At 46.1% G+C, this 9908-nt stretch overlaps 2 protein-coding genes across 2 annotated transcripts; both read left to right on the forward strand.

Moving 5' to 3' along the window:
- Nucleotides 1–267: 267 nt before the first annotated feature.
- Nucleotides 268–4070, forward strand: LOC307071442 (scavenger receptor cysteine-rich domain-containing protein DMBT1-like; the record flags this gene model as incomplete). Its single annotated transcript, XM_079730421.1, has 5 exons — nucleotides 268–604; nucleotides 1044–1316; nucleotides 2606–2911; nucleotides 3351–3680; nucleotides 4057–4070. The coding sequence occupies 5 exons, from the start codon at nucleotides 268–270 to the stop codon at nucleotides 4068–4070; spliced, it is 1260 nt and encodes a 419-aa protein (XP_079586547.1).
- Nucleotides 4071–5650: 1580 nt separating this feature from the next.
- Nucleotides 5651–8711, forward strand: LOC307071443 (scavenger receptor cysteine-rich domain-containing group B protein-like; the record flags this gene model as incomplete). The annotated part of the gene is made up of 3 exons (XM_079730422.1): nucleotides 5651–5987; nucleotides 6427–6776; nucleotides 8622–8711. The coding sequence occupies 3 exons, from the start codon at nucleotides 5651–5653 to the stop codon at nucleotides 8709–8711; spliced, it is 777 nt and encodes a 258-aa protein (XP_079586548.1).
- Nucleotides 8712–9908: the final 1197 nt, after the last annotated feature.

Consider the following 9908-nt stretch of genomic DNA (forward strand, 5'->3'; position numbering starts at 1 on the left):
CCACATTCAGTTCCCTCCCTCGGCTTCTTTGAGTTTTCCTTCTTTGGGGAGACATTTTCAAATAGTTGAATGTCATCTCAGTACAATAAACTGTTACATCAAAATTGAAACTAATGTTTTGAGTCGAAATTCGAAGATGACGTTGCCTGGTTGGTGATGCTATTTAAGAGCAAAATATGTTGGAATGTTCAACTTCCTGGTCCTTTGGTAGCATTGGGCCAGTAGAAGCAGTCTTGTGGGTTAACAGAGACTTGTTTTGCAGGTGAAATGACAGAAAACTCTGTGGCTAACGGTGAAGTCCGCCTGGTCAATGGAGGGAACAGCTCCTGCTCTGGCAGGGTGGAGATCTTTATCTGGGGCCAGTGGGGCACAGTTTGTGACGATGGCTGGGGCCTTCCAGATGCCCAGGTGGTGTGTAGGCAGCTGGGCTGTGGGAGGGGGCTGTCTGCAGAAGGTAGTGCCCGTTTTGGACAAGGACGAGGGCTCATCCTCTTGGATGACATCAACTGTAGCGGGAATGAATCAAACCTCACACAGTGTGGCCACAGTGGGCTGGGGTCCCACAACTGCCGTCACCATGAAGACGCTGGTGTTGTCTGTGAAGGTAATAAACACAAGAAACCTGTGGGTACCTCTCATAAGCTTTGTCTTCTGCCATGGCTAACTTCTATCTCTTAACGTCCTTGAATTAATTGTACTCAGGTCATGACCGTTTTGGTTCCATCTTTGTTTGAAACAAAAGCTGGCTTGGAGAACTTAATGCGGGATTCCACATTCAGTTCCCTCCCTCGGCTTCTTTGAGTTTTCCTTCTTTGGGGAGACATTTGCAAATCATTGAATGTCATCTCAGTACAATAAACTGTTACATCAAAATTTAAACTAATGTTTTGAGTTGAAATTCGAAGATGACGTTGCCTGGTTGGTGATGCTATTTAAGAGCAAAATATGTTGAAATGTACATCTTCCTGGTCCTTTGGTAGCATTGGGCCAGTAGAAGCAGTCTTGTGGGTTAACAGAGACTTGTTTTGCAGGTAAAATGACAGAAAACTCTGTGGCTAACGGTGAAGTCCGCCTGGTCAATGGAGGGAACAGCTCCTGCTCTGGCAGGGTGGAGATCTTTATCTGGGGCCAGTGGGGCACAGTTTGTGACGATGGCTGGGGCCTTCCAGATGCCCAGGTGGTGTGTAGGCAGCTGGGCTGTGGGAGGGGGCTGTCTGCAGAAGGTAGTGCCCGTTTTGGACAAGGACGAGGGCTCATCCTCTTGGATGACATCGACTGTAGCGGGAATGAATCAAACCTCACACAGTGTGGCCACAGTGGGCTGGGGTCCCACAACTGCCGTCACCATGAAGACGCTGGTGTTGTCTGTGAAGGTAATAAACACAAGGAACCTGTGGGTACCTCTCATAAGCTTTGTCTTCTGCCATGGCTAACTTCTATCTCTTAACGTCCTTGAATTAATTGTACTCAGGTCATGACCGTTTTGGTTCCATCTTTGTTTGAAACAAAAGCTGGCTTGGAGAACTTAATGCGGGATTCCACATTCAGTTCCCTCCCTCAGCTTCTTTGAGTTTTCCTTCTTTGGGGAGACATTTGCAAATCATTGAATGTCATCTCAGTACAATAAACTGTTACATCAAAATTTTAACTAATGTTTTGAGTCGAAATTCGAAGATGACGTTGCCTGGTTGGTGATGCTATTTAAGAGCAAAATATGTTGGAATGTTCAACTTCCTGGTCCTTTGGTAGCATTGGGCCAGTAGAAGCAGTCTTGTGGGTTAACAGAGACTTGTTTTGCAGGTGAAACGACAGAAAACTCTGTGGCTGATGGTGAAGTCCGCCTGGTCAATGGAGGGAACAGCTCCTGCTCTGGCAGGGTGGAGATCTTTATCTGGGGCCAGTGGGGCACAGTTTGTGACGATGGCTGGGGCCTTCCAGATGCCCAGGTGGTGTGTAGGCAGCTGGGCTGTGGGAGGGGGCTGTCTGCAGAAGGTAGTGCCCTATTTGGACAAGGACGAGGGCTCATCCTCTTGGATGACATCAACTGTAGCGGGAATGAATCAAACCTCACACAGTGTGGCCACAGTGGGCTGGGGTCCCACAACTGCCGTCACCATGAAGACGCTGGTGTTGTCTGTGAAGGTAATAAACACAAGGAACCTGTGGGTACCTCTCATAAGCTTTGTCTTCTGCCATGGCTAACTTCTATCTCTTAATTTCCTCCAAATAATCATACTCATGTCGTGGCCGTTTTGGTTCCATTTTTGTTCGAAGCAAAAGCCGGCTGGGAGAACTTAATGCGGGATTCCACATTCAGTTCCCTCCCTCGGCTTCTTTGAGTTTTCCTTCTTTGGGGAGACATTTTCAAATAGTTGAATGTCATCTCAGTACAATAAACTGTTACATCAAAATTGAAACTAATGTTTTGAGTCGAAATTCGAAGATGACGTTGCCTGGTTGGTGATGCTATTTAAGAGCAAAATATGTTGGAATGTTCAACTTCCTGGTCCTTTGGTAGCATTGGGCCAGTAGAAGCAGTCTTGTGGGTTAACAGAGACTTGTTTTGCAGGTGAAACGACAGAAAACTCTGTGGCTGATGGTGAAGTCCGCCTGGTCAATGGAGGGAACAGCTCCTGCTCTGGCAGGGTGGAGATCTTTATCTGGGGCCAGTGGGGTACAGTTTGTGACGATGGCTGGGGCCTTCCAGATGCCCAGGTGGTGTGTAGGCAGCTGGGCTGTGGGAGGGGGCTGTCTGCAGAAGGTAGTGCCCTATTTGGACAAGGACGAGGGCTCATCCTCTTGGATGACATCAACTGTAGCGGGAATGAATCAAACCTCACACAGTGTGGCCACAGTGGGCTGGGGTCCCACAACTGCCGTCACCATGAAGACGCTGGTGTTGTCTGTGAAGGTAATAAACACAAGGAACCTGTGGGTACCTCTCATAAGCTTTGTCTTCTGCCATGGCTAACTTCTATCTCTTCATTTCCTCCAAATAATCATACTCATGTCGTGGCCGTTTTGGTTCCATTTTTGTTCGAAGCAAAAGCCGGCTGGGAGAACTTAATGCGGGATTCCACATTCAGTTCCCTCCCTCGGCTTCTTTGAGTTTTCCTTCTTTGGGGAGACATTTTCAAATAGTTGAATGTCATCTCAGTACAATAAACTGTTACATCAAAATTGAAACTAATGTTTTGAGTCGAAATTCGAAGATGACGTTGCCTGGTTGGTGATGCTATTTAAGAGCAAAATATGTTGAAATGTACATCTTCCTGGTCCTTTGGTAGCATTGGGCCAGTAGAAGCAGTCTTGTGGGTTAACAGAGACTTGTTTTGCAGGTGAAATGACAGAAAACTCTGTGGCTAACGGTGAAGTCCGCCTGGTCAATGGAGGGAACAGCTCCTGCTCTGGCAGGGTGGAGATCTTTATCTGGGGCCAGTGGGGCACAGTTTGTGACGATGGCTGGGGCCTTCCAGATGCCCAGGTGGTGTGTAGGCAGCTGGGCTGTGGGAGGGGGCTGTCTGCAGAAGGTAGTGCCCGTTTTGGACAAGGACGAGGGCTCATCCTCTTGGATGACATCAACTGTAGCGGGAATGAATCAAACCTCACACAGTGTGGCCACAGTGGGCTGGGGTCCCACAACTGCCGTCACCATGAAGACGCTGGTGTTGTCTGTGAAGGTAATAAACACAAGAAACCTGTGGGTACCTCTCATAAGCTTTGTCTTCTGCCATGGCTAACTTCTATCTCTTAACGTCCTTGAATTAATTGTACTCAGGTCATGACCGTTTTGGTTCCATCTTTGTTTGAAACAAAAGCTGGCTTGGAGAACTTAATGCGGGATTCCACATTCAGTTCCCTCCCTCGGCTTCTTTGAGTTTTCCTTCTTTGGGGAGACATTTGCAAATCATTGAATGTCATCTCAGTACAATAAACTGTTACATCAAAATTTTAACTAATGTTTTGAGTTGAAATTCGAAGATGACGTTGCCTGGTTGGTGATGCTATTTAAGAGCAAAATATGTTGAAATGTACATCTTCCTGGTCCTTTGGTAGCATTGGGCCAGTAGAAGCAGTCTTGTGGGTTAACAGAGACTTGTTTTGCAGGTGAAATGACAGAAAACTCTGTGGCTAACGGTGAAGTCCGCCTGGTCAATGGAGGGAACAGCTCCTGCTCTGGCAGGGTGGAGATCTTTATCTGGGGCCAGTGGGGCACAGTTTGTGACGATGGCTGGGGCCTTCCAGATGCCCAGGTGGTGTGTAGGCAGCTGGGCTGTGGGAGGGGGCTGTCTGCAGAAGGTAGTGCCCTATTTGGACAAGGACGAGGGCTCATCCTCTTGGATGACATCAACTGTAGCGGGAATGAATCAAACCTCACACAGTGTGGCCACAGTGGGCTGGGGTCCCACAACTGCCGTCACCATGAAGACGCTGGTGTTGTCTGTGAAGGTAATAAACACAAGGAACCTGTGGGTACCTCTCATAAGCTTTGTCTTCTCCCATGGCTAACTTCTATCTCTTCATTTCCTCCAAATAATCATACTCATGTCGTGGCCGTTTTGGTTCCATTTTTGTTCGAAGCAAAAGCCGGCTGGGAGAACTTAATGCGGGATTCCACATTCAGTTCCCTCCCTCGGCTTCTTTGAGTTTTCCTTCTTTGGGGAGACATTTTCAAATAGTTGAATGTCATCTCAGTACAATAAACTGTTACATCAAAATTGAAACTAATGTTTTGAGTCGAAATTCGAAGATGACGTTGCCTGGTTGGTGATGCTATTTAAGAGCAAAATATGTTGGAATGTTCAACTTCCTGGTCCTTTGGTAGCATTGGGCCAGTAGAAGCAGTCTTGTGGGTTAACAGAGACTTGTTTTGCAGGTGAAACGACAGAAAACTCTGTGGCTGATGGTGAAGTCCGCCTGGTCAATGGAGGGAACAGCTCCTGCTCTGGCAGGGTGGAGATCTTTATCTGGGGCCAGTGGGGCACAGTTTGTGACGATGGCTGGGGCCTTCCAGATGCCCAGGTGGTGTGTAGGCAGCTGGGCTGCGGGAATGCACTGTTTGCATCACAAAGGGCCTCTTTTGGACCTGGCCAAGGGCCTATAGGGTTGGATGACATTCACTGCATCGGCCACGAATCAAACCTCACACAGTGTGGCCACAGTGGGCTGGGGTCCCATGACTGCGGTCACCATGAAGACGCTGGTGTTATCTGTGAAGGTAATAAACACAAGGAAACTATGGTTACCTGTCATGTGCTTTGTCTTCTGCCATGGCTAACTTCTGTCTCTTAAAGTCTTTGAATTAATTGTACTCAGGTCGTGACCGCTTTGGTTCCATCTTTGTTCGAAACAAAAGCTGGCTGGGAGAACTTAATGCGGGATTCCACATTCAGTTCCCTCCCTCAGCTTCTTTGAGTTTTCCTTCTTTGGGGAGACATTTGCAAATCATTGACAGTCATCTCAGTACAATAAACTGTTACATCAAAATTGAAACTAATGTTTTGAGTCGAAATTCGAAGATGACGTTGCCTGGTTGGTGATGCTATTTAAGAGCAAAATATGTTGAAATGTACATCTTCCTGGTCCTTTGGTAGCATTGGGCCAGTAGAAGCAGTCTTGTGGGTTAACAGAGACTTGTTTTGCAGGTGAAATGACAGAAAACTCTGTGGCTAACGGTGAAGTCCGCCTGGTCAATGGAGGGAACAGCTCCTGCTCTGGCAGGGTGGAGATCTTTATCTGGGGCCAGTGGGGCACAGTTTGTGACGATGGCTGGGGCCTTCCAGATGCCCAGGTGGTGTGTAGGCAGCTGGGCTGCGGGAATGCACTGTTTGCATCACAAAGGGCCTCTTTTGGACCTGGCCAAGGGCCTATAGGGTTGGATGACATTCACTGCATCGGCCACGAATCAAACCTCACACAGTGTGGCCACAGTGGGCTGGGGTCCCATGACTGCGGTCACCATGAAGACGCTGGTGTTATCTGTGAAGGTAATAAACACAAGGAAACTGTGGTTACCTGTCATGTGCTTTGTCTTCTGCCATGGCTAACTTCTGTCTCTTAAAGTCTTTGAATTAATTGTACTCAGGTCGTGACCGCTTTGGTTCCATCTTTGTTCGAAACAAAAGCTGGCTGGGAGAACTTAATGCGGGATTCCACATTCAGTTCCCTCCCTCAGCTTCTTTGAGTTTTCCTTCTTTGGGGAGACATTTGCAAATCATTGACAGTCATCTCAGTACAATAAACTGTTACATCAAAATTGAAACTAATGTTTTGAGTCGAAATTCGAAGATGACGTTGCCTGGTTGGTGATGCTATTTAAGAGCAAAATATGTTGAAATGTACATCTTCCTGGTCCTTTGGTAGCATTGGGCCAGTAGAAGCAGTCTTGTGGGTTAACAGAGACTTGTTTTGCAGGTGAAATGACAGAAAACTCTGTGGCTAACGGTGAAGTCCGCCTGGTCAATGGAGGGAACAGCTCCTGCTCTGGCAGGGTGGAGATCTTTATCTGGGGCCAGTGGGGCACAGTTTGTGACGATGGCTGGGGCCTTCCAGATGCCCAGGTGGTGTGTAGGCAGCTGGGCTGTGGGAGGGGGCTGTCTGCAGAAGGTAGTGCCCGTTTTGGACAAGGACGAGGGCTCATCCTCTTGGATGACATCAACTGTAGCGGGAATGAATCAAACCTCACACAGTGTGGCCACAGTGGGCTGGGGTCCCACAACTGCCGTCACCATGAAGACGCTGGTGTTGTCTGTGAAGGTAATAAACACAAGGAACCTGTGGGTACCTCTCATAAGCTTTGTCTTCTGCCATGGCTAACTTCTATCTCTTAATGTCCTTGAATTGATCGTACTCATGTCGTGGCCGTTTTGGTTCCATTTTGTTCAAAGCAAAGCTGGCTTGGAGAACTTAATGCGGAATTCACATCCAGTTCCCTCTCTCAGCTTTAGTCAAATATTAGTCTTCTTTTTTGAAGGACACATTTGCTAATCATTTGCAATGAATTGGTTTTGATTTTGAAAAAAAAATCTGCCACAAAAAAATGTATATTATTTTACTTGAAATAAGTGACATACATTAACCCTAATAATTTATATTATAAGAGCTGCAAGACTAATGTTTACAACAGCAAATTTAGTTAACTGTATATACGTCATAAATTTCAACACGGCACGGGTCAGATACTAACCCTTGTATCTGCCGTGTAGGTCAATGGAGAAGCGTTTTTATTTTTACATGGAAATTTGTCTCTAATGATCGTCAACGTAGTTATCTATGCCCCTCTATCACTATGACTGAAAGAGATCCCCAATTTAGAGAAACAAGGGGTACAAGTATTTTTGCAATTTTTCACCAAACACTATGCCCACTCTGCTGAACGCAGGCGGCGTTCTTTAGTGCCCAACGGGAACCACGGGAAGCTCTGTCTGGTAGCGTGTGGAGCTGTCTGGTAGCGTGTGGAGCTCTGTCTGGTAGCGTGTGGAGCTCTGTCTGGTAGCGTGTGGAGCTCTGTCTGGTAGCGTGTGGAGCTGTCTGGTAGCGTGTGGAGCTCTGTCTGGTAGCGTGTGGAGCTGTCTGGTAGCGTGTGGAGCTCTGTCTGGTAGCGTGTGGAGCACTGTCTGGTAGCACGTGGAGCTCTGTCTGGTAGCGTGTGGAGCTGTCTGGTAGCGTGTGGAGCTGTCTGTAGCGTGTGGAGCTCTGTCTGGTAGCGTGTGGACCTGTCTGGTAGCGTGTGGAGCTCTGTCTGGTAGCGTGTGGAGCTCTGTCTGGTAGCGTGTGGAGCTCTGTCTGGTAGCGTGTGGAGCTGTCTGGTAGCGTGTGGAGCTCTGTCTGGGCAGCGGCTGACTGCGGCATCCAAGAGGAAGTTGAGCTTTTCGGACACTGATATTATAACGATGCGGTGTTTGCGGATGGTAAGGCTCAGTCTGAGCAGCGATTTATTTAATTCCCATGTCCGAGTCAGGGTTAGGCTTCCCAGACACCTATAGTATATCCCTACGTTGTGTGGCAGATTTCACGTACAACTTCGCTCATTATAACACTCATATCAGAAACACATAGATGATACTCAAAAACTATCCCAAAGTTTCAAATGTCAGGATTTGAATTCCAGCTAAAAGAGTAGATTCACTCGCTGTTTAAGTTGACAAGCTAACCTCACCAGCCGCATAATTACTTCTATAAAATAGGCTCCTTACAGTGTTTGTGTTCTCCACGCTGCCCGGAGGTGGAACTAGCAGTGCGAGAGCAAACTAGCAGCACGAGAAGTTCTATCAGCAGCAGCAGAGTTTAACCGACGGAGGGCGAAGTCATGACCCGCCCCACTCTGCCTCTCATTGGCTAGGGATCTGCCCTACTCTGCCTCTCATTGGCTAGTGACTCGCCCTAATCTGCCTCTCATTGGCTAGCACTCGTCGTTGATAACTTGGGATTTTTTTTTTTTGCATATATACACAATTCACGTGGAGTCCATATTTGAGTTAAAAAACTGAATTTCGCCGAAAGGTGACACGTTTGCACCCCGATAAGTTGCCTGCTTGGAAATGTTCAAGTACATGTTAATGTTATCGTCAAGTTCCTGGTTTCTTTGTCACTGAGCCCCTCTTAGTGTCTGTGGTTCACAGGATTTGTTTCACAGGTTGATTGACCGAGGCTGTTCCTCCGAGACCTTCCAGAGCTCCAAAGTTACCGTGGTGAACGAGGACCCGCTGTGAGCTGGCCGTGGTCAATGCTTCACTAAAGCGCCTTATTATTTATAGTGCATGGTTGCTTACTTCTGTGTATATAGTTATAGTGAAGAGGCTGAAATGATGAGTCTCGCATAATATTCAGCTTACTGCATAAATATTTACAATTTCCGTAATGGCTGAACTACAACCGTTTCTCTGCTGAGCACAAACTTGGGCAATACCGACACTGAAAACTAATCATGTGTTTTACTTTTTATCATTTGGGTCATGTCCTCATGCAAATTCATGAAAGCACTGCTGTCAATGCCATGTTAGCTGCCAACAACTCGGCATATACAACCTACATCCACTTACCAAGTGCTGATATCTAATTCATCTGCTAACTTTTAAAGCGAGAAATATGTTACTTAAAAGTAAAATTGTTTCTTCCAATATATGGTAGAAACAGGACATTGTAATGCAGTCTATTATTGTAAGAGTAGACGCACACTCCCAAACATTACCCTACTCTTACCGTCGACATAGATGAAGCTATGGTCACCCATTCTTCCAAAAGGATGTCTTTTCTGGAAATGTCTCTCATTGTCTTTTGTCATAGATTTCATCTTGTACGCCTTATCCTTTAATTTACTTTATTATGGCTTATTTATTAGGTCCCTGAAAAGACCTGCCACCTATTGTTTTTACCTAGTCAAATTACTTGTTTTTACTCTGTGGAAACTTGGCTGATTCTACTGATTCTATACTGATTCTGATTCTGATCATCCACGACAATGTAAGGAACCAATTGTGAATTTATGCTCGTTATATCAATACATCAAAATGTTCAGCATGATGAGCTGATTGCTGATATTAAATATCTCAGTAATACTTGACAAGATATCAAACTTCTGGATTTTCCAATACATTGCGCTAAACCTGTGTACACAACAGACTGAACAGGCTGAGCTCACAAACAGGCTGGATATGTACTTTACATACATTAGTACACATACAAAGTATGTATACATACTAATACATACGTAGACAAAGTATACATACGTACACATGCATACTATACATACATATACAGACTAATAAATACATAGATTTACAAACATATACATAAGTACACATAGATATATATAAGTAAGTATGCATATATACAGTGGGGCAAAAAAGTATTTAGTCAGCCACCAATTGTGCAAGTTCTCCCACTTAAAAAGATGAGAGAGGCCTGTA

The sequence above is a fragment of the Pollachius pollachius genome, assembly GCF_949987615.1.
Source record: "Pollachius pollachius genome assembly, chromosome: 2".
Taxonomy (NCBI): Eukaryota; Metazoa; Chordata; class Actinopteri; order Gadiformes; family Gadidae; genus Pollachius; species Pollachius pollachius.